Raw genomic sequence first — 22,360 nt, 5'->3', positions numbered from 1 at the left:
TCCATAGCACCATAAGGATAATGCTCTTTTGCAAGATTATGAAAAACAGAGAAAATCATATACGGAAAAAACCTCCTACGATTCTGGCTCATACTGAATTCTCAATGCTGCTGCTGCTGCTGCTAACTCGCTTCAGTCGCATCCGACTCTGTGCGACCCCATAGACGGCAGCCCACCAGGCTCCCCCGTCCCTGGGATTCTCCAGGCAAGAACACTAGAGTGGGTTGCCATTTCCTTCTCCAGTGCATGAAAGTGAAAAGTGAAAGTGAAGTCGCTCAGTCGTGTACGACTCTTCGCGACCCCATGGACTGCAGACCACCAGGCTCCTCCGTCCATGGGATTTTCCAGGCAAGAGTACTGGAGTGGGGTGCCATCGCCTTCTCCGGAATTCTCAATAAATGGCATCAAATATTATGGAGACCTGGCATCTGCAGGTAGCTCCTGATTTGAGCTGTCTTAAGAAAAACAAACTAAAAACTCTTTATGGACACTTAACATATTCATACAAAAAACTAGCAGTCTACCTAGGAACTGTATAGAACAGGTGGGCTCTGTAATAGACGATATCCAGTCATTACAGGTCCAACTCTTCACTCTCTTCTAGTAAAAAAAGAAACAGATAATATATAAAATTGTGTTTTCTTCAGGAAAAAGAAGTCAAATGGTAACTTTCAGTTGTATCCTTTTAGGTACGTGAATAACACACATACTGGAGAGGAAAGTGAGACTTTTCAACCCTGCTCATGCTCCTTCCTTTACCTGGGTGGCCCAAACACCCCTTAGTCATCTGGTGCAATCTTGCTGCCTATTAGCATGCTTCGTGGCACTCTGTGCTTCCCCTAATACCCATCTTGCTTTACTCTAATTCATTTGTCTGCCTTCTTTCCTCAGCTACAAACTCATTATGAGTAGGGACCATGGCCTGCCTTCATCAGCAGTGGATCCCTGAACACACGACAGCCACAAAGTGCATACTCAGCAATCATTTCTGAACTGACGCCTGAAACAATGCATCTTCTTTCCAAATATAGTTCAGATCTCATTTCCTTCTTGAAATCTCTATTTCAAGAGATATTAATCTCTTAATCCCAAATTAATATCCCTCTTTTCTGTACAATTCCAAAGCACAGCCTAGAGGTTTTAAAAGGTTTCTTGCTGTTTTTACTCTTCTGAGCAAGAAGGAAAGAAATAATTGAGGAGGAAGGTAAAATCTATAAAGATAAACTAAACTACACTTTTAAACTATTAAGATAGGTTTAATAATAGATTAAATTCCTACCTGGTTGTAAATATCATCAGATCTCAGCCGACCAATGACCATGCTGATGAAGGTCTCGTTGATAGGTACCCTCTGGAAGTAACTCTCAGGATAGTTGGGTGGTCTTTTGGCCCCTGGTTGGCTGGAATAACCTGTACTTCGAAGCAGCTTACAAATATCATCCATATTCGAATCAGCAGAAGATCGGGCAGCACTGAGCCATGTTCACAATGGGAAATAAAGGGCCAAACAAACCATATATATTACAAATAAGAAGTCCAGCAAAGCAGAATTTCAGTATAAATTGACTTTATAGTTTTAGATATGAGTGGATCAATTTATATCCTTAAGATTCAAAACTATAATTTCAAAAAGCCTGTAATATAGCAAACTTTTAAGATGGGTTCTTGTATGTATGTACAGTTTTATGTAAAGGTCCATGACCCCTTTCCCAAAATCCTTGGGGCAGGATTTGTTTTGGAAGACAGCAATTCTCAAATATAAGGAAGTAACATGATACATACATCATATATAATACTTCAGCAGGGTGGCAGATGGCATTCCATGATCAAGACACATTAATGTTTCTACAGTAAAATCTATGAACATTCACACAAATGAGATAAATAAAGACTGTCCATAGCCTCATATATGTGCCAATCAGGTTCTGACTCCAAATTTCAGATTAGTTTAAGTCTTGCTGCCAAAGTAGTTACTCTGTGTGCGTGTGTGTATATGCATATATTTCTGTTGGAGCTCTTTGGATTTCAGAATTGTGGATAAAGAATGTGAACCTACACCAACATTTCATATATTTAAAAACAATTTAAAAGATAAAGTCAATTTCAAGTGGGATATACCAACTGTTTTTTCTTGGCAAGGTGTACCTTCTACAGAGATTTAATCAAAACATCTGTGATTTTTCTGGTGGTTTGAAGGAGTAAATCTCCAAAGAGACTCAATCTTAGACTTGAAGATGACCTCCTATCTGATGTGAGAATCTCCTTTACTTTAGCTCTGACTTGAAATTGTCTGGTGTCTCTTCAATAATGGATCATCACATTCTCATCAATTAGCTGTTGTACCCAAAGGGACAAAGCTGGATTGTCAAAGCTGGACTTGATGAGCAAACCTTTTTCTTCTTCTTCATGTTACTGTTTTTGTTTTTTCAGGTACTTTCAGGAACAGAGTCAAGACCATTTGAAGCTCATTTAAAAAAATATGGATAGTAAAGGAGCTCATGGTTAAACTGATGTGAATGAATTATGCAGCCTCACGCCCTGATAGAGCTGAAAGGGAACAGGTGAGCTGAGTAGCCTGATTTACTGCTGAGAAGGCAGAGTACCAAGTGTGGCTGCAAATACAACACTGCCCAGACAATCCCTCTCTGTTGAGGATCTAACTCTCTGCCCTGTTTATTCTGTCCTGATTTGTAAGTTTGAAAATGTTCATTCTAGCCCACGCTTCTGTAGCCCAAGTTCCTAAATGATTCCTGCTTCTCGGCTATTTCTTTCCTGAATCTTAACTATTTCTAACATTGACCTGGTGTCCAGATTTTGACTCATTATTTCAACAAACTGAAAAACGTGTGTTAGGGACTGAAATCACAATTAGTTAAGGTAGGTCCTGTTTTTAAGCCCTTACTTTTTGAAGTCACATCTCACTGAAAAACCCAAATGAACTTTTTGGCCAACCCAATACAGTATTTATGAGTGAGAATTCACTTTCAACCTGGCCCTGAATGATAACTTTTCAAAATGAATCAATCTGAAAATGACAACAGAAGGTTCATTTGTATCCTTATATCTACCAAGGACTAATGTTTGAAAACTTAAAAAAAAAATTCATTAGACTTCCCAAATTTTATCTTTAAGGTAACAGAAATTCAGATTGCTCTTTTAAAAAACTGAGTACCATCACAGACATGATAATCCATATATCTCTAATAATCTATAATAAATTATTCCATACATAATACATAGATTATATGATGTATAATCTATTATGATGATATAAAACACAGATTTTTATATTTCCACATTATGTATTATGTTCAGCAGTGATAAGAATCTTATCTTCTGCATTCTATATGATATTGCTGCTGTTCATAATAAAAGGAGGATAGGAAATCTACACTGCTCTTTACCAAGAGCAGTGCTTTTGGAGGGCATGGGCTTAGCTCAGGGATACCTGTATCGATAGTAAGAGACCAGCATTCTCTCTCTAGTTTCTCCTTCAATCTTTTGGTCGATGACCAGAAGCATAACTCCGTATAAGTACAGCGCTTCACACTATAAGAGAAAAAGAGAGGAGCCATGTCCACGGGAGTACACAAGCTTATGCAGTACAGTTAATGATGGGTAAAACGAGCCCTTCGCTCTCATTTCTCCTAAAAGCTTTAGATTGCAAGGAGAAAGCAGGATCCTCCCCCAAAGGGTCTCATTCTGTACAGAATGGGCTTGAAAACATTTATGCAAAGTTTAATTTACAATGACTATCTTTCAGCTGGTCTATTTTTCATATTTTGCTTGGGATACCAAAATAGAATCCCAAGATTATGAATACCTCTAGATCATTCATCTATTTTACAAACATTTCCTAAGTGATTACCATGTACTAGGTACCAGGCTAGATGTCTAGAATGCAAAAGATAAAGAAGATAGGACTGTTACACTGAGGAAGTGCACATCGTTCACATAATTTTCTTTTACTTGAAATTCTGTTCAAAGTCTACTCTAAGTTCAGACAAAGACCTGCCAGTTAGATGACGGTTATCAGTTTATTTAGCTTCTCTTTAAAGAAGGATACACTGTATGTATTTGTGACTCACAGGGAAAAAAGTAAGTTTGACATTCTTGAATTTTTTATTTTAAATGGTCACTACTTACTAGAAGTTGTTTGCCATCTTCATTGAGAAGCACTGTTTCTAAGGTTTGCTGAATATAAACACCTTCATTGAGATCATCTAGATACCTAGAAAAGAAACCCCAGAGCAAGTTATCCATTGAAAATGAAAGGTTAATATCATTGAAGAAGGCCAGTAAAGATGTTTAAAAGATTAGGCAATATACCAGGTATTCTGGCCTTCAAATCATTTGTTTCCATTCACGTGCTTTGAGAATAGGTTTGTGAGTAGGAACTCATGATTAGGGCCACAGGTTATTTATGGCCACTCCAAGTAAAAGGAAACTCCTTAGTCCTGATTTATGAATTACAGAAATCTTGGAAATAATGGCATAAGAACATGGACTAGTTAGCTTAAAAGCTAATGAGTAATGAACACTGAAGGGCTAGAAGGAAGACAATATTGTATGGTCACAGATAAGAAGGAAGGTTATGGGTACCAATGCTACAAAAATAAAGTTTTTTTTTTTCCCACTTCTCATATTCAATAAACTAAATTAGCATCAAGACTGAAAGCCAAAGATATGGTATAAAGCAAGATGATTAAATACTACACAAGAGCAGGAAATGATAATGAAATTCTACAATACTTAAGATGACTAGTGCCACAGGAAGGAAAAGAAAATTGCCTAGGGTATAAGTTAGTAAATTTCTTAGTAACTCAGAAAGATATACATGTTCTAGTATGTCCCTTCTCCCTCTCCACTATTTACTATCAAAATTAGCTATTACTAAATTAGTCAATACCTGTTTAAGTCTACAATATATTTATGCACACTTTGAAATGCTAAATAAAATCTGGTCACAATTTCTATGTTGTTTTCCCGAAATTCTTCATCTAAATCCTGTAGCTCTGGCTTAGATTCCAGTTTGCTTTCACATAATTCTGGACCCTAAGAAGAAAAACACATCAAAGAAAGAGTCAAAAGAACAATACAATTGCGGGTAACAATTTCTAAAGAATCTTTGAAAAATGTATTCTTATTTATGCCTCTAAAGGGATATCAAAAATTGAAAGCAGAGGAACAGAAAGTAAAGAAGATAACAGAAGCCTAGAAATAAAATCAATCCCCTTGAAGGAGATGGCCTTGAACTGAACCCAAAATTTGCATGCTTTTAAGTGTGGGGGATTTCAATGTGAAATACATCATACCAAAGTTATCTTTTAAAAATTTGATTATATTGTGTTATATTAGGGCTTCTGCACAGTACGTTTATATCACTTTTCAAATTAGCTGATATTAAATTTTGTTGAAAAGCTTTTCTTTTTAACTCTTTCTCCATAATTACTTAACATCTCAGAGTCTCCTGATTTCCAGAGAAAGCACACTTTTGTAGAAAAGATTGGTAAGAAAAGCTTCGAGGAAGATTACCTTAAAATAGCTGAAATCAAATATGATATCTCCATATTTCTGTTGATCAGCTCGGTCTTTTAATCTGAATACTGCAGGAATAAACTCAGAGAGCCTCAAAAGTTCAGCAATGATGGCGTTGCCACAGGAAACAATCCTTAAGATTGCTTGGCCACACAGGTTATTCTCAGCCAAAAAATCTACCATTTTGAGGAAAATCAACTACTCTGGGCCTGGCCACAGGGAATGTGTGACTAGCTTCAGAGCTGGGGTCTGTAAGTCATCAAATGAAACCAGGTCTGTTGACACATTGGCCACTCCATTAAAGGACCTGCAACCAAAAAAAAAAAAAAGTATGAAAAATCTCCAGTCCTTTGAAGGAAGGATGTGAAACACATACACAGTATTTTTTTTCCAAATTCACTGAAAAAAACTATAATACATAATGACTTCTGATATGGAGGAAGAGCATTTATTTTCCACTCTACATGTTTTCCTTGTGGAGGGACTTCGCTAAATTATTACTCTTGGCCTCTTTCTCAACACTTTATTCATTTCTCTCCATGAGAAAAGATGTGATGCAGCCGATCCCAGAGCTTGGGAGAAGGTATCATAGGGTATGCGTGGGTCCAAGGGAAAAGGTAACTATGTCCTAAAATTTACTAGAATTAGGTGAGGGAACAATCTTTAAAAATGCTTTTTTTCATATGTCAAGTTTGGGAGGTCCCACTATTGAGACTAATACATGCCTGAGAATTGTGATAGGGTGATTCTAAAGGAAGGACAAATATTTCACACTAAGCAGTGGAGAGGTTCTGATTAGCAATGTATCTTGAAATGATATCATCAAAACTTATGAAAGTTAAGTTTTATGCCCAACAAAATTGAAAGTGAAACTGCAGTAACTCTGTACTCAATGGACAAACCAAGAATGAGTGCAAAGTTGACCAAGTGCTGGGGAAGGAAAGAAGCTAAATTCTTATTGATGTTACTGATTCCTTGATTCAACTGTGGCATTACCTCTTGTAATCCTTGTTAAATGGACTGCTTTTATGGCTTACCTACTGTTAACTGGGTTTTGTATTATTTGTAGATGAAAGCATTCTTAATAATATAGATTCACTTGTTCAACAAATATTTATCCAGTGCCTTCTATGTGCGAAACACTGTTTTAGGACCTGCGGCTATGGTAGTGAACACAACTAAGTTCCTGCTCTCATGAAGCCTACATACTACTGGGAGTGGGAAAGAGATAAATAAATTATGTATCAGGCTGTGACAATGCGTAAAGAAAAGCATGGCAAAGGGATGGAGTGTGTGTGATGTTACACAGTTTGTAAAAGTGTCTTTGGTAAGATGATATTTGAGCAGAGATCAGAAGCAAGTGAGGGAGCAAGCTGCAAGGGTATCTGAGGTCTCTAAGATGGTCCTCCCTGTTCATGCCCTGTGTAGGCCTCTTTCCCTGAGTGTGACTTACTGATTCCCTTCTAAAGAAGAGAATATGGAGGATGTGAAAGATGCCATTTCTGAGATCAGACAGAAAAAAAGACTGTGACTTCTGGCTTGAGAACCCTTTTCAGCTTATGTGTCCTGGGAGAAGCAAGTTGCCAGGGTGTTTGAGAGCCCTGTGGAGGGAGCCCATAGGATGATGGAGAAGTCTGCCACTCACCACTTGAGTAAGCTGCCACACACCATGTGCCATCCCCCCACCTCCCACCCTCCATCCCATCTCAGTTTGTGTTCACAGCTTGACTGCAACCTCCCAAGAGCCCCTGAGCCAAAGGCACCAGCTAAGTCACACAACTGACTCCTGACCACAAACATTAATTAGACAATAAATGCTTACTTTTTTTTTTAACTCTGTAATGGCTTATATGGGAAAAGAACAGAAAAAAAGAGTGGATATATGTATTTGTATAACAGATTCACTTTGCTATACACCTGCAATGAATACAACATTATAAATCAATTACACACCAATAAAATTAAAAAAGAAAAAAAATGTTTAAAAATGTTTATACTGTTTTAAAGCCACTAAGTTTAAAGGTAATTTTAGATGATGATCTATGAGAAGGGCATTCCAGGAAGGAGTTACAAGGAAGTACAAGTAAGGCCCCGGGGTAGGAATGTGCAAGGAAGAACAAGTAGCTGATGTGCCTGGTGGGGAGTAAGCTGGGGACAGAAGCAGAGAGATAGGAGAGGTGGAGCTGGGGCCCATAGCAGGGATTACAGAGGAGCCACTACAGTTATCCAGAACTCTCTCACGCAAGGGTTGTCTATAATTTACATTAAGGCAAAAATTATTAACATGTCCCTTCAGTTTTCTTGGTGAAGCTTGCTTGTAGAGTCACACTGATCCCTAGTAGGCTGAATTTAAGATAATTTCATTCCACTTCTCCTACTGAAATGGTCTGGCTTGGAAAATGAGACAAGCAGAAAATAAAGGAAAATGGGAACAAAAGTCACTTGAAGTCCTCTGAAGAACACCAAACTAACTCAGGTTTCAGCAGGATGAAATTCTAGACTCAATTCAGAAGCGGGGAGCCTACAATGAACAGGCCTAACTGCTACCATTTGGATACCAAGATAGGACAGTGTGGCCAAGAGAAAACAGCTTAAAGCAAAGCAACATAACCCGCCTTCTTTCCCAACAAACAGACACACTGGGCACATGCATTCACGTGGTCAAGGAGGCTTAGCTTAGACCTGGGATGACGTAAGTCAAACCTTCAGTGTGCCTGTGTCTTATTTAAATCCTTTTTACCCAGTGAGTTACACTGTAGGCAACTTCATATTTGACTAAAGTTTTTGGTAGGCCTCCCTGGTGGCTCAGTGGTAAAGAACCCATCTGCCAAGATAGGAGACATGGGTTCAATCCCTGAGGTGGAAAGATCCCCTGGAGAAGGAAATGGCAACCCACTTCAGTATTCTTGCCTGGGAAATCCCATGGACAGAGGAGCCGGGCGGGCTACAGTCCATGGGGCCTCAAAGAGTCAGATTTGACTTTGCGACTAAACGACAACAGTCTTTGGTAAATAGCCCCATTGTTGGCTGAAAAACTGTCCTAAAGAACAGAATTTAAGAAGCATCATTAAATATGCCTAATCATGTTGCAGTGATCTCAGAGGTAGGTGGCTTTACAGATGTTAAGATTTAGTTGAGACAAAAAAAAAATCACTCTAGAATGAGGTGTGAATAAGCAGGTAGAAGAAACTACAATATATTAAATCTTCCTTTTAGAGGTTCTCCTGGTGCTAGGAATGAAGACAATTCATAATGACCACTTATCTCAATGTAGGCTGTCTTATTATTTGCCATGAAATGAAACCAGAAATTCCACTCAATTTTCTGTTTCTTTTTATAAGGCACCCAGAAAAGTGGCTGTAACCTCATTTTAATGAAGCGATATGGACCTGTGATTTTTAGTTTGGAAAGTAATTCTAGACAAAAGACAACACGCTTTCAAGAATGAAGCATGGCAGCATTATACCAACTGCCCAAGGAGTACAGAACTGAATTACGAAAATTAAAGTGCCCTGGGAAGGATCATTCTTTATCCTACACAGAGGACAAAAGAAGATTGATCTAGTTTAATCCTTTCATACCTCAGTTACATAAAGAATGGAGCACTAGTCTCCACCCATCCATTATCAGGAATAAACTGTAGCGGTTGTTGATCAAGATAAAAGCCACGGGCGCATCTCTTACAGGAAAGTTCTACAATGAGCCTAATCACTTTAGTTTGATTCATGGATCCTGAAACAGAATAAAAAAAATCGGAAGGTGTTCCTTGCAGCGGACAAAGGCAGTGAAGACTCTCCCTCCTCCCAGCAACCATCCAGGTTGGAGGAAGCTCCACGCACTTAGAATCTATCCGGAGACCCAGTTCCCTTATCAGCTCTGTGTTTTCTATTTTTCTAACTGTACCCACTCTGGTATTCTTGGGCTTCCCTTGTGGGTCAGTTAGTAAAGAATCCGCCTGCAATGCGGGAGACCTGGTTGGATCCCTGGGTTGAGAAGGCCACCTGTAGAAAGGAAAGGCTACCCAGTCCAGTATTCTGGCCGGGAGAATTCCATGTACTGTATAGTCCATGGGGTCGCAAAGAGTCGGACATGAGTGAGCGACTTTCACTTCACTACTTTACTACCACAGACAAATTAGGACCCTCAGAATTTTTTTTTTTAATGCAAAGGACTTTGGCGTGTCACAGGTGAGGCAATTAAGGTGCAGAGAGCAGCAATGATTTGCCCAAACTCAGCCCATGCCAAAACTAGAATTCAAACCGAGGTCCGTCAGACTGTAAAAGCTTCCACCAACCACTCAGATTTCTCGAGAGTAAATGGAGGAATCACGATGTCCACAAAGCTTTACTCCCGGAAACCTGGAAGGATCAAATGCGGACCAAGCAGCTGAACATCATCACTTCTTAAAGCGCCAAAGCAGCGTGGAAAACTGTTTCCAACCTGAGTGGAGACGCGGAGTCTGAACTGCCGCCGCGGCTCCAGGAAAACCCCCAGCCCTCTTACGCCAGGCTCCCCCATCCAGACCCCACTCCACGCCGCAAACTGCCCCCCGCCCCGAGGCTGGGCCAGCGCGGCCCAGCCCCGGGGCGGGGGAGGGGACGGGCGACGTGAAGGAGGCGGCGCGCGCACCCTGCCCCGACTCACCTGGCACCCGGGCCGCGCCAGAGCGCACGCGCAGGGCCCGCGGTCGTGCGCGGAGTCTGCACGCCGGCCCCCACCCCTCCGTCTCCTTGCTCTTCTATCCCCAGCTCTTCTCCTGAGCCGGCCAGACCCCGGCTTCCGCCCCCGGGCCCTCGGCCGTCACATGACAGGGGGGCGGGGAGCGGCGGGGCGTCATGTGACCGCTCGCCGGCGACGACTGATGACGTCTGAGCCCGCGCTGGCCGTTTCAGCGACAGGGGAAGGGAGCGAAGGAAGGAGTTGGGGTCACGGCCTGGGGAATCCGGGCGCCGCCGGACTAGAGCTGCATCCTGCAGCCAGGTAAGGCAGGAGCGAGGGATGGCGATGGGGAGGGTGACGGGGGGTGTCGCTTCCGTCCCAGGCTCTCCGCGGGTGCCCGGACCTGCGATCTGAGGACCTGGGTTATGGTCGTGGTTCTTTTAACGGTCCCAGCGGGTAGGCTGGGGCCCGTGGACCTCACTCTCCAAGACGCCATCTCTCCATCCTTTGGCTCTAAAGGTGTGGATAATGAATTATTTTTTATTGAGATATTGTTCGCTTACAGTGTGTTAGTTTCAGTTGTACAACAGAGTGATTCAGATATATATGTGTATATTTATATATTTCAGGTTCTTTTCCATTATAGATTATTAAGATATTGAATATAGTTCCCTGTGCTTTACAGTAGGACTCTATTGTTTATGCTTTTATATAGTAGTGTGAGGTTCCTAATTCTTGATCTAAGTAAATCTGGTTTGAGCTGGCTTTCAAAGCAGGGCCTGGGGCAGACAGTTGAAATAAACTCTCCGGGCGTCAGTTTCCTTTTCTCTTCTCGCCTGTAAATGGTTGTGAGGATTAACTATAATGAGAACAAAGCTTAGGGACACCAGTTCATGGCATGCTATAGGGGACATAGAAATGGTTTCTGTTATTGATGTAACTCTTCCAGATTTTTATTGGTCGCCTATTTTGTGTAATGGGCTGTTTTATGTAGTGTGGAATATGTCAGAATTCTAGTTTAAGTTGCTGGGAAGGTGAAAGAGTGGCAGACATGTGAGCAAGTAGTTGTGATGAGTTTTAAGGTAGAATATGTGCGTGTGGTTGGGGGAGGGGAATAGTAGTAGCATGAAGAAGAAAACAAGCAATTGCTTGCATGGATAAGAGAACGCTTCATAAGGATGTAACCTTGCATATTGAAAAAGAAGGTACAGCTCTGGTGGCTGAACTTGTATAGGGCCCTGTGGATTTAAAGGTGGTCAGCACAGTATCTAGGTTATTTGGGTGCTTACCACTTGCTCGACACAAAGATGAGAGGAGTATTTTTATTTTCACATTAGCTAATTATTGGCCACCCCATCTACAGAGAATCTTAAAGACCTGCTGTGGTCTGAATGTTTATATCCTCTCTCACCCCACCCCCAGTTCGTATGTCGAATTCCCAAAGCCAAGATGATGGTAATTAGGCGCTAGAGCCTTTGGGGAGTGCTTAGATCATGAGGATGGAGCCATCCAAGTAGGCTTGATACCTTTATAAAAGAGGGTCTGGAAAGGTCCCTTACTCCTTCTACCGTGTAAAGACACAGAACTCGAAGGCCTTGGCCATGAACCATAGGAAGAGGGCCTTCAGTAGAACGCGACTGTGCTGGTGCCTTGACCTTGAACTTCATAATCTCCAGAACTGTAGAAATGTTGTTTATATGTTACTGTGTCTGTGGTATTTTGTTAGAGCAGCACCAACTGATAAAGATAAGGCCTGTTAGGGAAGGCAACATAATATGCTAGGGGGAAAAACTCAGAAAGTGGGTAACTGTGTTTTAAGCTTTCTTTGAGACAATAGGTATAGAGAACAAAATAATCACTGTTCCCTGAGGAAGGCTTCAAGAAGTGGTTAGTTTACACCAAGGTTTCTCAACTACTGCACTGACATTTGGGACCAAATAATTCTTTGTTGTGGCAGGCTGCCCTGTGACTTATGTATGTATGACTTAGCTGTACTTGCATGCTAAGTCACTTCAGTCGTGTCCAACTCTGCGACCCTATGAACTATTGCCTACCAGGCTCCTTTGTCAGAGATAGGGAAAAGCCACTTCTCTTTGCTTTTGGATCTGAATCATTCCTCTTGGTAGTTCAGAATTACAGAAAGATGTTTTCCTCACCTGTCTGCAAGTGTAAAGTTTCACTAGAGTAATGTGAATTTTGCATTCATATAATAAGGATGGCTGATGCTAAAGCTGAAACTGCAATACTTTGGCCACCTCATGCGACGAGTTGACTCACTGGAAAAGACTCTGATGCTGGGAAAGGTTGGGGGCGGGAGGAGAAGGGGACGACGGAGAATGAGATGGCTGGATGGCATCACTGACTCTGTGAACATGAGTTTGAGTGAGCTCCGGGAGTTGGTGATGGACAGGGAGGCCTGGCGTGCTGTGATTCATGGGGTCGCGGAGAGTCGGACACGACTGAGCGACTGAACTGAACTGAACTGAATTGAACGTGTAGTAGATGCTTTCTGTTTGTCCTGGATTATATTAATCCTTGTGAAGGTGAAAAAGTGAAAGTGAAAGTCGCTCAGTTGTGTCCAACTCTTTGCGACCCCGTGGACTATACAGCCCATGGAATTCTTCAGGTCAGAATATTGGAGTGGGTAGCTTTTCCCTTCTTCAGGGGATCTTCCCAACCCAGCAATTGAACCTGAGTCTCCTGCATTGCAGGCGGATTCTTTACCAGCTGAGCCACAAGGGAAGCCCAAGAGTACTTGAGTGGGTAGCCTATCCCTTCTCCAACAGATCTTCCAGGTCCCGGAATCGAACCTGGGTCTCCTGCATTGTGGATTCTTCACCACCTGAGCTATCAGGGAAGCCCTTAATCCTTACATACATTGTGTCTTACTTCAGGCTCCTGTTAAAAATTATCATAGCCTGATGGTTTAAGCAACAAATTTATTTCTCACAGTTTTGAAGACTAAAAGTTGCTGGTGTGGTTGAGTACTGGTGAGGGCTCTCCTCCTTGTTTGCAGATGGCCACCTTCCTGTATCTTTACATGAAGGACAGAGAGGCGAGCCCTGTGTCTCTTCCTCTTCTAATGATGCCAATCCCATCGTGAGGGCTCCCCCCTCATTTAAACCTAGTCATCTCCCAAAGGCTCTATCTCCATATGTCATCACATTGGAAGTTAGGGTAAACATGAATTTTGGAGGGCACAATTATATCAGTGTTCACCATACCTGAATTATTTAGGGTGCTTCATAAAAATATCGTTTCCTCAGAGTGTTCCCTAGAGACTGATTCCGTAGGTCTGAGATAGTATCCATTAATCTGTATTTTTAGAAAGTATTTCAACTGATTCTTAAGATCAGACAAGTTTGAGAAAACTACAAAATGTAATTTATCCTTACAATAATGCTGTAAGATAGATGTGTTTATCTCCTTACACGGGGGGCAGGGTGGGGGGAACCGAAGACGGAGAAGTTAAGCTGTTCAACCAGAGTGATGCAGTTTTGAGTGGTGTGGACAGGTAGAGTTTCCAGGCATTGGTGTCCAGGGTCCGTTTCACTTATGCACTATTCTGTATTGTTGCTCACAGTGATGATTAAGTCAGTGGTGATATTTGTTCTCATTTTAAAAGATGATTTGTCAGGCATTGTTCTGAGTGTTTTGTTAAACAAGTGAACTCATTTAGTCCTCCCAGTAACCCTTGATACTGGCACTGGATCATCCTCCTGTTACAGAAAGGAAAAGGAAAGCATTGACAGGTTAAATAATTTGTCGCAAGTTATTCAGCTACTTTAATGGCAAAATCAGGCTTTGAACTCACACAGTCTGGCTCCAGAGGCTACATGTTGAACCCCTGCTGGAGTTTTTAGTAGTTTACTCCTACTAGTATTGCCCCCATGTTTTACTCTATAACGTAACTAATGTTTGTTTTAATATAAATGTGTTTCATGTTTTCTTTAAGTAAAATTGATATTCCAGGAAGATATGTCCTGTTCATCCTGTGACTAGCCTAACCCCTAGTATGTGTGTATGTGTGTGATATTATATTATACTTTGATAATTGTATTTCTAGAACGGTGCTGTCCAGTGCAGTAGCCACTAGACACATGTGGTTGTTTAATTTTTTTTTTTTGCATTATTTCTACATAACAGAGCATTGACAAAAATAATAATAGGTAACTTACTTGATAAGTTTGGTTTTATAAAAGATATTTTTTGAACAGAGATCCTCTGAATAGAGGCAGAAATAGGTAAAAATATTAGTGATGAAATATTTACATATATCTATTTGAAAATTGAGAATAGAATAGAAAACATTCTCCATTTAGAAGTATTACTTCTGAGCTTCACAGGTTACTTGTAATATTTTACAGTTAAAAAAAATTGTCTTCAGAAAAGACTCATTTGAAGGTGTCAACGGCTTCACATTCATAGCATGACATGCAGTTTTGAAGAGAATTTCAGGAAATCCTATGAAAAATTAAAATAATAAGAGCACATTGAGATAATACATCTTCAAAAACACACATGTCATAGTATTAAAGACAGATATGGCTAATAAACTGATTAAAGAATGTGACTGTGTACCAAGAATAATTTTATTTTTTTTTAAATTTTGGTATTGATATAAAAAGACTTCTAAATCTGTTTCAATGTGGATATGTTACTATTTTTTTTAAAAGTATAGTTGACTTACGGTATGGCTATTTAAATTTAAATTGATTATAATGAAATAAAATTTAAAACTCAATTCTTCTGTCAGGCTACTGATGCTATTATGACCATCAGTAATCACTGCTAAATAATAATCACACCGCATGGTGGCTTCCGTATTGGACAATGCAGACTATAGGAGGAACATTTTTGTCTTTGAAGAAAGAAGTGTTTTTAGATAGTGCTGTTCTAGACAATTTAGACTTACACTAGAATCAAGATTGACCCCCCCAGATAACTGAATACTTGAACTATATCATTTGATCCTTGCAGGGTTGTGTTTTTTGAACAACAGTTGGTGTTATAATAATAGATGTACCCCCAAATCTAAATGGCTTTGCAAAACTGAAGTTCTTTTCAATTTCTTTCATGCATGGAACCTGACTGGTGGGCAGTTTTCCTCCAAGCAGTGATGTGGGAACCTAGGCTCCTTCCATTTGGTGATTCTCCATCTTCAGTATGTGACTTCTAAGGTCATTGCTTGTCTGTTTCAAGCTGTAAAATTGGATGGTGTATATTCGTTTTTTATGCCAGGGCCTGGAGGTGGCTTCTAATTCATGAATGCTTCTAATTCTAATGCCTTGAAATCAGTACTCATATGTCAGATAAGTTAAAAATTGCAGGTTTTGAAAATTCCTCCTTATTAAACTGTTTTTTTGCTACTATTTTCTTTTTTTGGAAAAATGCATCATATGAGCAGTCGACTGCTCAGCAGGTTTTTAGGAACTGAGCTCTTGTTGAATTCTTTAGAGAATCAGGGAATCTTTTGGAAGAGGGTATTATCCTTCCTTTAAAAAATGAGAACACTTACCTTCCCTGTATATTAAAGGGCAGATATTGTGTTTGGTGGCCCAAATGATGGCACAATGCTTTGATATCCTTTCAAGGGATATAGAATAGTGTAGCATTTGTAGAGATACTGGATACAGTGTTATGGATATTTCTAGTGGTTCTGTTTTCCTGTGCAGTTATTATTCTTATTCATATATCTCATTTCACTGTGTTTGAAAACTTAGGTAATACTTTCAAGATGTCGGGGCGTTCCTCTTCAAGTTCAGGTTCAGGTTCAACTGGTTTTATGTCCTTCAGTGGTATAGAATCTGCACTCTCCTCCTTGAAAAACTTCCAATCGTGTATCAACTCCGGAATGGACACAGCTTATAGTGTGGCTTTGGATCTCGTGGAAACTCAGAGTAAGTAATCATTAAAACTTCTTTCTTTTGTGTCTGTTTTGAGGTAACCCTGTGCGGTGGCATTGCTCTAGGCATGTGAGATACCACTCACCTTTTGGGTGAGCTTGGGACACTCATTTAAGCCTCTGGGCATCTGTTTTCTCATTTGTTGTGTGTATCCCGCGTAGTAATGTACCGAGGATGAGATGAGATTGACCCATGTGTATGTGTTCAGACCCTTATGTTCAAACCACTAGAAACTGCATTAGAAATTTTTGTGCTGAAACATGAAGATTTCTGATCTCAAGGAGCATACAATCAAAAGTATGTGATATTTGTGAACTGTATGGTATACAGCATTGTGATAGTTATTTTTCAGTAATTTAACTATATTTTGTTCGTGCTTAATTACTCAGTAGACAGACTAACCTGATGCTAGGGGTACTGGTAAAGGAAGGCCTCTACAATAAAATGAGAAAAGTTCAGTTTTCCTGAACTTGACCACAATTTTTTGATCAGAAGATCTAGGAAGATGTTATTTGCTTTGTTTGGTTTAGATTTATTTTTATTTTATATCTCTCACATATAGAAGCAGGGGAGCAACATAATGTTTCTTCTTTCTTTTTACTATCACTGTTTTTCAGCAATTTGATTGTGATATGCCTTGATGTGATTTTCTTTGTTTATTCTCTCTGGTGTTCTTTGAGCTTTATGGATTTGTAGACTTATGGTTTTGATCAAATTTGGAAAAAAATTTCTGCTACTATTTCTCTCCTTTCTCCTTCTGGGGCTCCAGTCACATGTATGTTAGACTGCTTGGTAATGTCCCATAAATCAACTGAGGCTTGGGTGATTTTTTTTCAAGCCTTTTTTTTCTCCTTGGCTTCAGTATGAATAGTTTCTTTTACTGTGTCTTCAAGTTCATTAGTCCTGTCTTTTCAAGGGTCTAATATACTAAGTCTGTCCAGGGGACTTTTAATTTCAGACGTTTTTGAGCTTTCAGTTCAGTTCAGTTCAGTTCAGTCGCTCAGTCGTGTCCGACTCTCCGCGACCCCATGAATCACAGCACGCCAGGCCTCCCTGTCCATCACCAACTCCCGGAGCTCACTCAAACTCATGTCCACAGAGTCGGTGATGCCATCCAGCCATCTCATTCTCCGTCGTCCCCTTCTCCTCCCGCCCCCAACCTTTCCCAGCATCAGAGTCTTTTCCAGTGAGTCAACTCGTCGCATGAGGTGGCCAAAGTATTGCAGTTTCAGCTTTAGCATCAGTCCTTCCAATGAACATCCAGGATTGATCTCCTTTAGAATGGACTGGTTGGATCTCCTTGCAGTATAAGGGACTCTCAAGAGTCTTCTCCAACACCACAGTTCAAAAGCATCGATTTTTCGGCGATCAGCTTTCTTTACAGTCCAACTCAGCTTTAGAAGACATAAAATAGAATTAAACGGAATCTTATTTTTCTCTTCATTATGCTCATGTTTTCTTTTGTATTCTTGAGCACATGAAGTGTATTTGTAATATCCTTGCCTGTTTTTATATCCTTGTCTGCTGATTCTGTCAGCTCTGTCCATTGCTGCTTAAGTACATTATGTTGTTGAGTTTCTGGATTTTATCATCTTCCTTTGAAGAGTTTGACCTTTGTTTTGGTTGGCAGCTAAGTAATTTGTGGATTAGGTTGATTCATTCCAGACTTGTTATTTAACTTCATTAGGACAGGTCTAGTGTAGTTTTCTCTTCTTGAGTGGCTCAGTGGTAAAGAATCTGCCTACAATGCAGGAGACACAGGTTCAGTCCTTAGGTGGGGAAGGTCCTCTGGAGAAGGAAATGGCACACTGCTCCTATATTCTTGCCAGGGAAATCCCATGGACAGAGGAGCCTGGTAGGCTAGAGTTCATGGATTCTGAAAGAGTTGGACATGACTTAGTGACTGAGCATACAGAGTGTAGCTTCACTTAGGGTTAATTTAGCTTTTAGGAGGAATCTCTGTATAGATTCCTGAAGGGCTTTCTCTGTATACCTCCCTCACTGTGCTCTGTCTTGCAAAACCCCTAATGCTCAGCAACTTGAACTCCAGTCTAGTCCTTCCAGACTGCTGTGCCCACTTAAATTCTTCCTCCTTTCTGCAGGGAGGAGAGCAATAGAGGACTTACCTCACTTGAAATCACAGGAATCCCAGTTCTGCTCTGCCTGTTGTCTCAATGCCTGAAAGCAGTTGTTCCCTATGTTTTGCCCAGCCTTATGGTCACTCATGGCAGGAAGGTGAGCTCCATACTAGATATTCATTCACAGAAGGCAGCAGAAGTCACCCATCTTTAGTGGGTATTCTCTAAAGGTCTTAGCCCTGTCCAACCTGATTTGTAGTCTCTTTTTGACGCTGATGGAGATTTGGCTTTGGTAGGTAGTCCTGGGGAAACTCATAATAAAATCTTAAACCATGAGAGAAGAGGTGTTACATAACCTCCTGGAGGGTTGTATCAGTTTTTGTTTCAGGATTTGGTTTGAAGATTTCTGAGTGTTTTTAATGCAAACTTCATTTTTGTTCTGTTTTTTTTAATAAGATGTATATTTTGAAGCAAAATGCAGCATCTTCTGTGTCATTTAAGAAGAAACATAAGCATCACTTTTTGAAAGATTCATGCTCTAAAGCAGAAATTGGCAAAGTTTTTCCATCAGGGGTCAGATAACAAATACCTTAAACTCTGTGGGCCATGTGGTCTCTGCTGCAGCTACTCCGTTGCAGGTCTGACAGTTATTATGAAAATAGTTTTGATCCTGTGGATCTTATGGAAGGGTCTCGGGGACCACACCCTGAGAACAACTGGTTATGAACCTGAACTGGAGTGCCTGTGAGCAGGATTTAGGTGGCGGGAGAAACTCCATACAGAGAGGAGGCCAAGAATGACCCCCACTGGAGTAATTGAGCAAACACTTGTTAGGAGAGCAGTCTTCATGTGGCACCAGACTGAGGTGCTGTCCAAGGACCCAGAGAGTAGAAGAACACCTAGCATTTAAGTAAATTTGATGCTAACTCAGTCTCCAACAGTAGATGAAAGATTTGTAAGAGACAGAGCCAAAATTGCCACTTAAATGAAGGACTTAAAATCAGCCTGATATGGGCTTTAGTCCCAGTTACAGCCTTAGTTCTGTAACTTGCTCAAAGATAGGTAATTTTCTTTGAATTTTGAACTTATAATTTTTTATCTGCGAAATATCTGATTCTTACTGAATATGTCAGGAACATTTGGAAGAAAAGAATAAAAAGATGCATATTTATATTGCCCAAGCGTTGAATAGATGAGAAAATTTTGATGGAGAGCTTTTGGATTTTACTGCTCTATACTGCTTTCTTTCTGTGCCTTGCTGAAAGAAGCAGAGTAGAAAGACTTTAGTTATTAAGGTCAGGCAGGTAACTGGATGTCTGTTGAATTATGCCAAGGTACAGTGGTGATGGTGATGGCCATACTGCTCTTAAAGATAAGAGCTGGATTTGGTACATGCATCAAACGTGTGCAGGTGCTGTGCGGTTTCTACAGGTGCTGTCTCACTTGGTCCAACCTGCAGTCCTGCAAAGTAAGGACTGTTGTTATCCCCACTCTGAGCCACTGAGGCTTAGTGAAGCTGAGTACCTTCCTAAGCTCACACAGTTTCAGCAGGGGGAGTTGAGATTTGAGCATAAGCGATTTGACTGCAGTTTCTGTGCTTAACCATTACACTTTATTGAAAATTGATTTTGTCCTTCAAGTGGCATTTGTAGCAGTTGGATAATATTAAAGTAACATTTAGTGATATTTAGCTCAGAAAGTTTTGGTTATTTTGTTGAGGTTTACAGTATCTGATTTTCCTTTCTTCTCCCTCTCCCTTTTCCTCTTCTTTTCCTTCTCTCTTTGAAATTCCAAAGTGAGGTTGCACCTTTTTCTGAAACAGCCCATCAGTTTTTGTCCTTTTCTGCAAGTGGAGTTTTCAACAACTTCCCTTGGACATTTGTGCATTTCCTGGGCTTTAGCGTCTTCTGTTTACAAAGGCAGAGTTGAGTCTGGTTTCGGAAGGAAGAAGCTGGGATCTTTTGGGGTCATTGTGCTGACACTGGACTGTCTATTTCTGGACTCATAATGGCAGGAAAATCAGTTCCTTTTTGGTTAAACGATGGTGGACAGGTTTCCTCCCCTTGCAGCCAGTGCATCCTGACTGATGGAAGTGACACGGTGAATTGGCTGAATGATAGTCGATTTTCTTTCTTGTATCCAGAATTTGTATTCCAGCTAAGAATCATCACCTTTTAAAACCTGATTCCTTTTCTTTTTCACAGCTTACTCCTTCCAGGCAAGAAACAGAGTTTTCACTTTGTGACAGTTTCTTTAGAGTTAATGATGAATAAAGAACAGTGGTCAGAGTTAAAAAATTGCGTGGTCTTGGAAGTCTGTGCTCTTCATGATTAACTGAAGTTTTGCAAACATTAAGCATTTAGTTGAGTGCATATTTCTCAATTTGAATGCTTTTGGGGGTAGTATTCTAGTTTTCCTCCTGAAATAAGGCATTCCTAAATCTAAAAATTGGACGAATAGAAAGAAAAAGAAAATTATGACCACCTATAACCCTCTCACTCATCATCTAATTTTGTGAAAAAGGAGTGATTATTTTACTTAAATCCTTTATGTTAAATTTATTTTCAGAATTACTTAATGGTTTGAGAAGCCAGCACATACTGACGTTACATTCTCAAGACTTATTTTCTTAGGAAGATCTGAATTTTCATTATATTGTAATAAATTTCTCTGTCTAAAGAACAGCTTCTTACAGCCAGGAGTCTAGTTATGGGGAAGGTTTCTTTTGGGCCTCACTCTTATACTTTATTCCATAATTATGTTATTGAGTAGAAGCAGTAATTAGAAGAAAGTAAAGATGGTGGGGTGGTGGCCAAAAGACAGTAGAAATTACAATAACCATAAGAAGCCAACGTTTGTATGTTTTACATCGCTTTTGTAACTGAAGCCAATTATACAAGCAAGAGATTATTATAACTTAAATAAATGAAGACTATTGAAAATTATGGTTTCTGTAGTGTTAAAAGTATAAAGGTGTGGCGTACAGAATATTAAAAATCCAGGTCTCTAAAAGACCTCTGTTATTTTGCCTGTGTCTTCATATTTCCCAGGTGTAGGGAAAACTGCACTGTCTCTACTCTGTTACTCAACGCTTCTGACACTTCTAGCTATCAAATGTCTGTGTGTTTTCCCCACTCTAAGCAGTTCTCCAAATCTCTGCAGCCACCAGCTGGGTGTCCTAAAGTTCAGTTCGGTTCTAACACTATACCTGGAGTTAGTGTCAGATCTTACAAGCTATGGACTCAGTCCTGTAAGTCTGCCCTTCAGGTTCTATTGATATAATTAGCTGGAGCAGCTCACAGAACTCAGGAAAGTAGTTTACGTCCTTGATTGCTAATTCATTATAAAAGGGTACATCTCAGGAACAGCCAGGTGGAAGAGATGCCAAGGGCAAGGTGAGTGGGAAAGGGCACTTTTCTGTGCCCTCCCCAAACCTGCCACCCTCCCAGCACCTCTGTGTGTTTACCAACCCGGAAGCTCTCTGAACCCCACCCTTTTGGGTTTTTACAGAGGCTTCATTACATACCCAACAAAGGCCTGTAGAATCAAATGCTATGGTTTTTCCAGTAGTCATGTACGGATGTGAGAGTTGGACCATAGAGAAGGGTGAGCACTGAAGAACTGATGCTTTTGAACTGTGATACTGGAGAAGACTCTTGAGAGTTCCTTGGACTGTATGGAGATCAAACCAGTCAATCCTAAAGGAAATCAACCCCGAATATGCATTGAAAGGACTGATGCTGAAGCTGAAGCACCAACACTTTGGTCACCAGATGCAAAGAACTGACTCATTGAAAAAGATCCTGATGCTGGGGGAAAGATTGAAGGCAAAAGAAAAAGAGCACAACCGAGGATGAGATGGTTGGATAGTATCACTGACTCAGTGGACATGAATTTGCACAAACTCTGGGGGAGCATACTTTTATCACTGGAATAGTCACTTTATTTGTTATCTGTCTGTCCTGTATGTAAGCCTTTCTCTCAGCTGGTAAAATTCCATTTACTGTGACTTGTGTCTTGGAGATACATATGAGATACTATTAAATGTATCACCACCATTATTGTATTGTTTAGTCTTGATCTGGGAACATGCCTCACCTCCTGATGTAAGAGTTGAAGTTGAAGAAAAGGAAGCTGGGAGAGCTGACTGTGGGCCGATACTATTAAATAAAGGTGCGT

At 40.4% G+C, this 22,360-nt stretch overlaps 2 protein-coding genes across 17 annotated transcripts in view; one reads left to right on the top strand and one right to left on the bottom strand.

Annotated features, from left to right (window-relative positions):
* WASHC5 (WASH complex subunit 5) overlaps positions 1-10,319 on the bottom strand; it is a 53,586-nt gene extending 43,267 nt beyond the window's left edge. For 2 of the 4 annotated variants that reach the window (XR_016039368.1, XM_088844874.1), the window contains exons 1-6: positions 10,183-10,319; positions 5,536-5,845; positions 4,910-5,055; positions 4,147-4,231; positions 3,449-3,549; positions 1,280-1,472 (exon numbers count right to left, since the gene is read on the bottom strand). Coding sequence is in view for 3 of the 4 variants with exons in the window: in XM_088844874.1 (XP_088701000.1) it covers positions 1,280-1,472; positions 3,449-3,549; positions 4,147-4,231; positions 4,910-5,055; positions 5,536-5,721 (711 nt within the window). In the remaining variant the exon portion in view is untranslated. Of the gene's footprint in view, positions 1-1,279; positions 1,473-3,448; positions 3,550-4,146; positions 4,232-4,909; positions 5,056-5,535; positions 5,846-9,119; positions 9,258-9,978; positions 10,000-10,182 lie in introns of those variants that run through there. The other 2 variants (XM_088844876.1, XM_088844875.1) reach the window with 2 other exon arrangements.
* Positions 10,320-10,362: 43 nt separating this feature from the next.
* The window catches only part of NSMCE2 (NSE2 SUMO ligase component of SMC5/6 complex), a 242,248-nt gene continuing 230,250 nt past the window's right edge, over positions 10,363-22,360 (top strand). For 5 of the 13 annotated variants that reach the window (XM_088844883.1, XM_088844884.1, XM_088844882.1 and 2 more), the window contains exons 1-3: positions 10,363-10,518; positions 15,921-16,097; positions 22,256-22,354. In XM_088844883.1, the coding sequence (XP_088701009.1) occupies positions 15,935-16,097; positions 22,256-22,354 (262 nt within the window). In that variant the 5' untranslated portion in view covers positions 10,363-10,518; positions 15,921-15,934. Of the gene's footprint in view, positions 10,519-15,299; positions 15,378-15,920; positions 16,098-22,255; positions 22,355-22,360 lie in introns of all 13 variants that reach the window. The other 8 variants (XM_088844887.1, XM_088844886.1, XM_088844885.1 and 5 more) reach the window with 5 other exon arrangements.

Source organism: Moschus berezovskii, chromosome 16 (genome assembly GCF_049115385.1).
Source record: "Moschus berezovskii isolate FMDL1 chromosome 16, NW_MosBer_1.0, whole genome shotgun sequence".
NCBI lineage: Eukaryota > Metazoa > Chordata > Mammalia > Artiodactyla > Moschidae > Moschus > Moschus berezovskii.
Note: the sequence above shows the minus strand (reverse complement) of the source record. Positions and strands in the feature narration are given on the sequence as shown.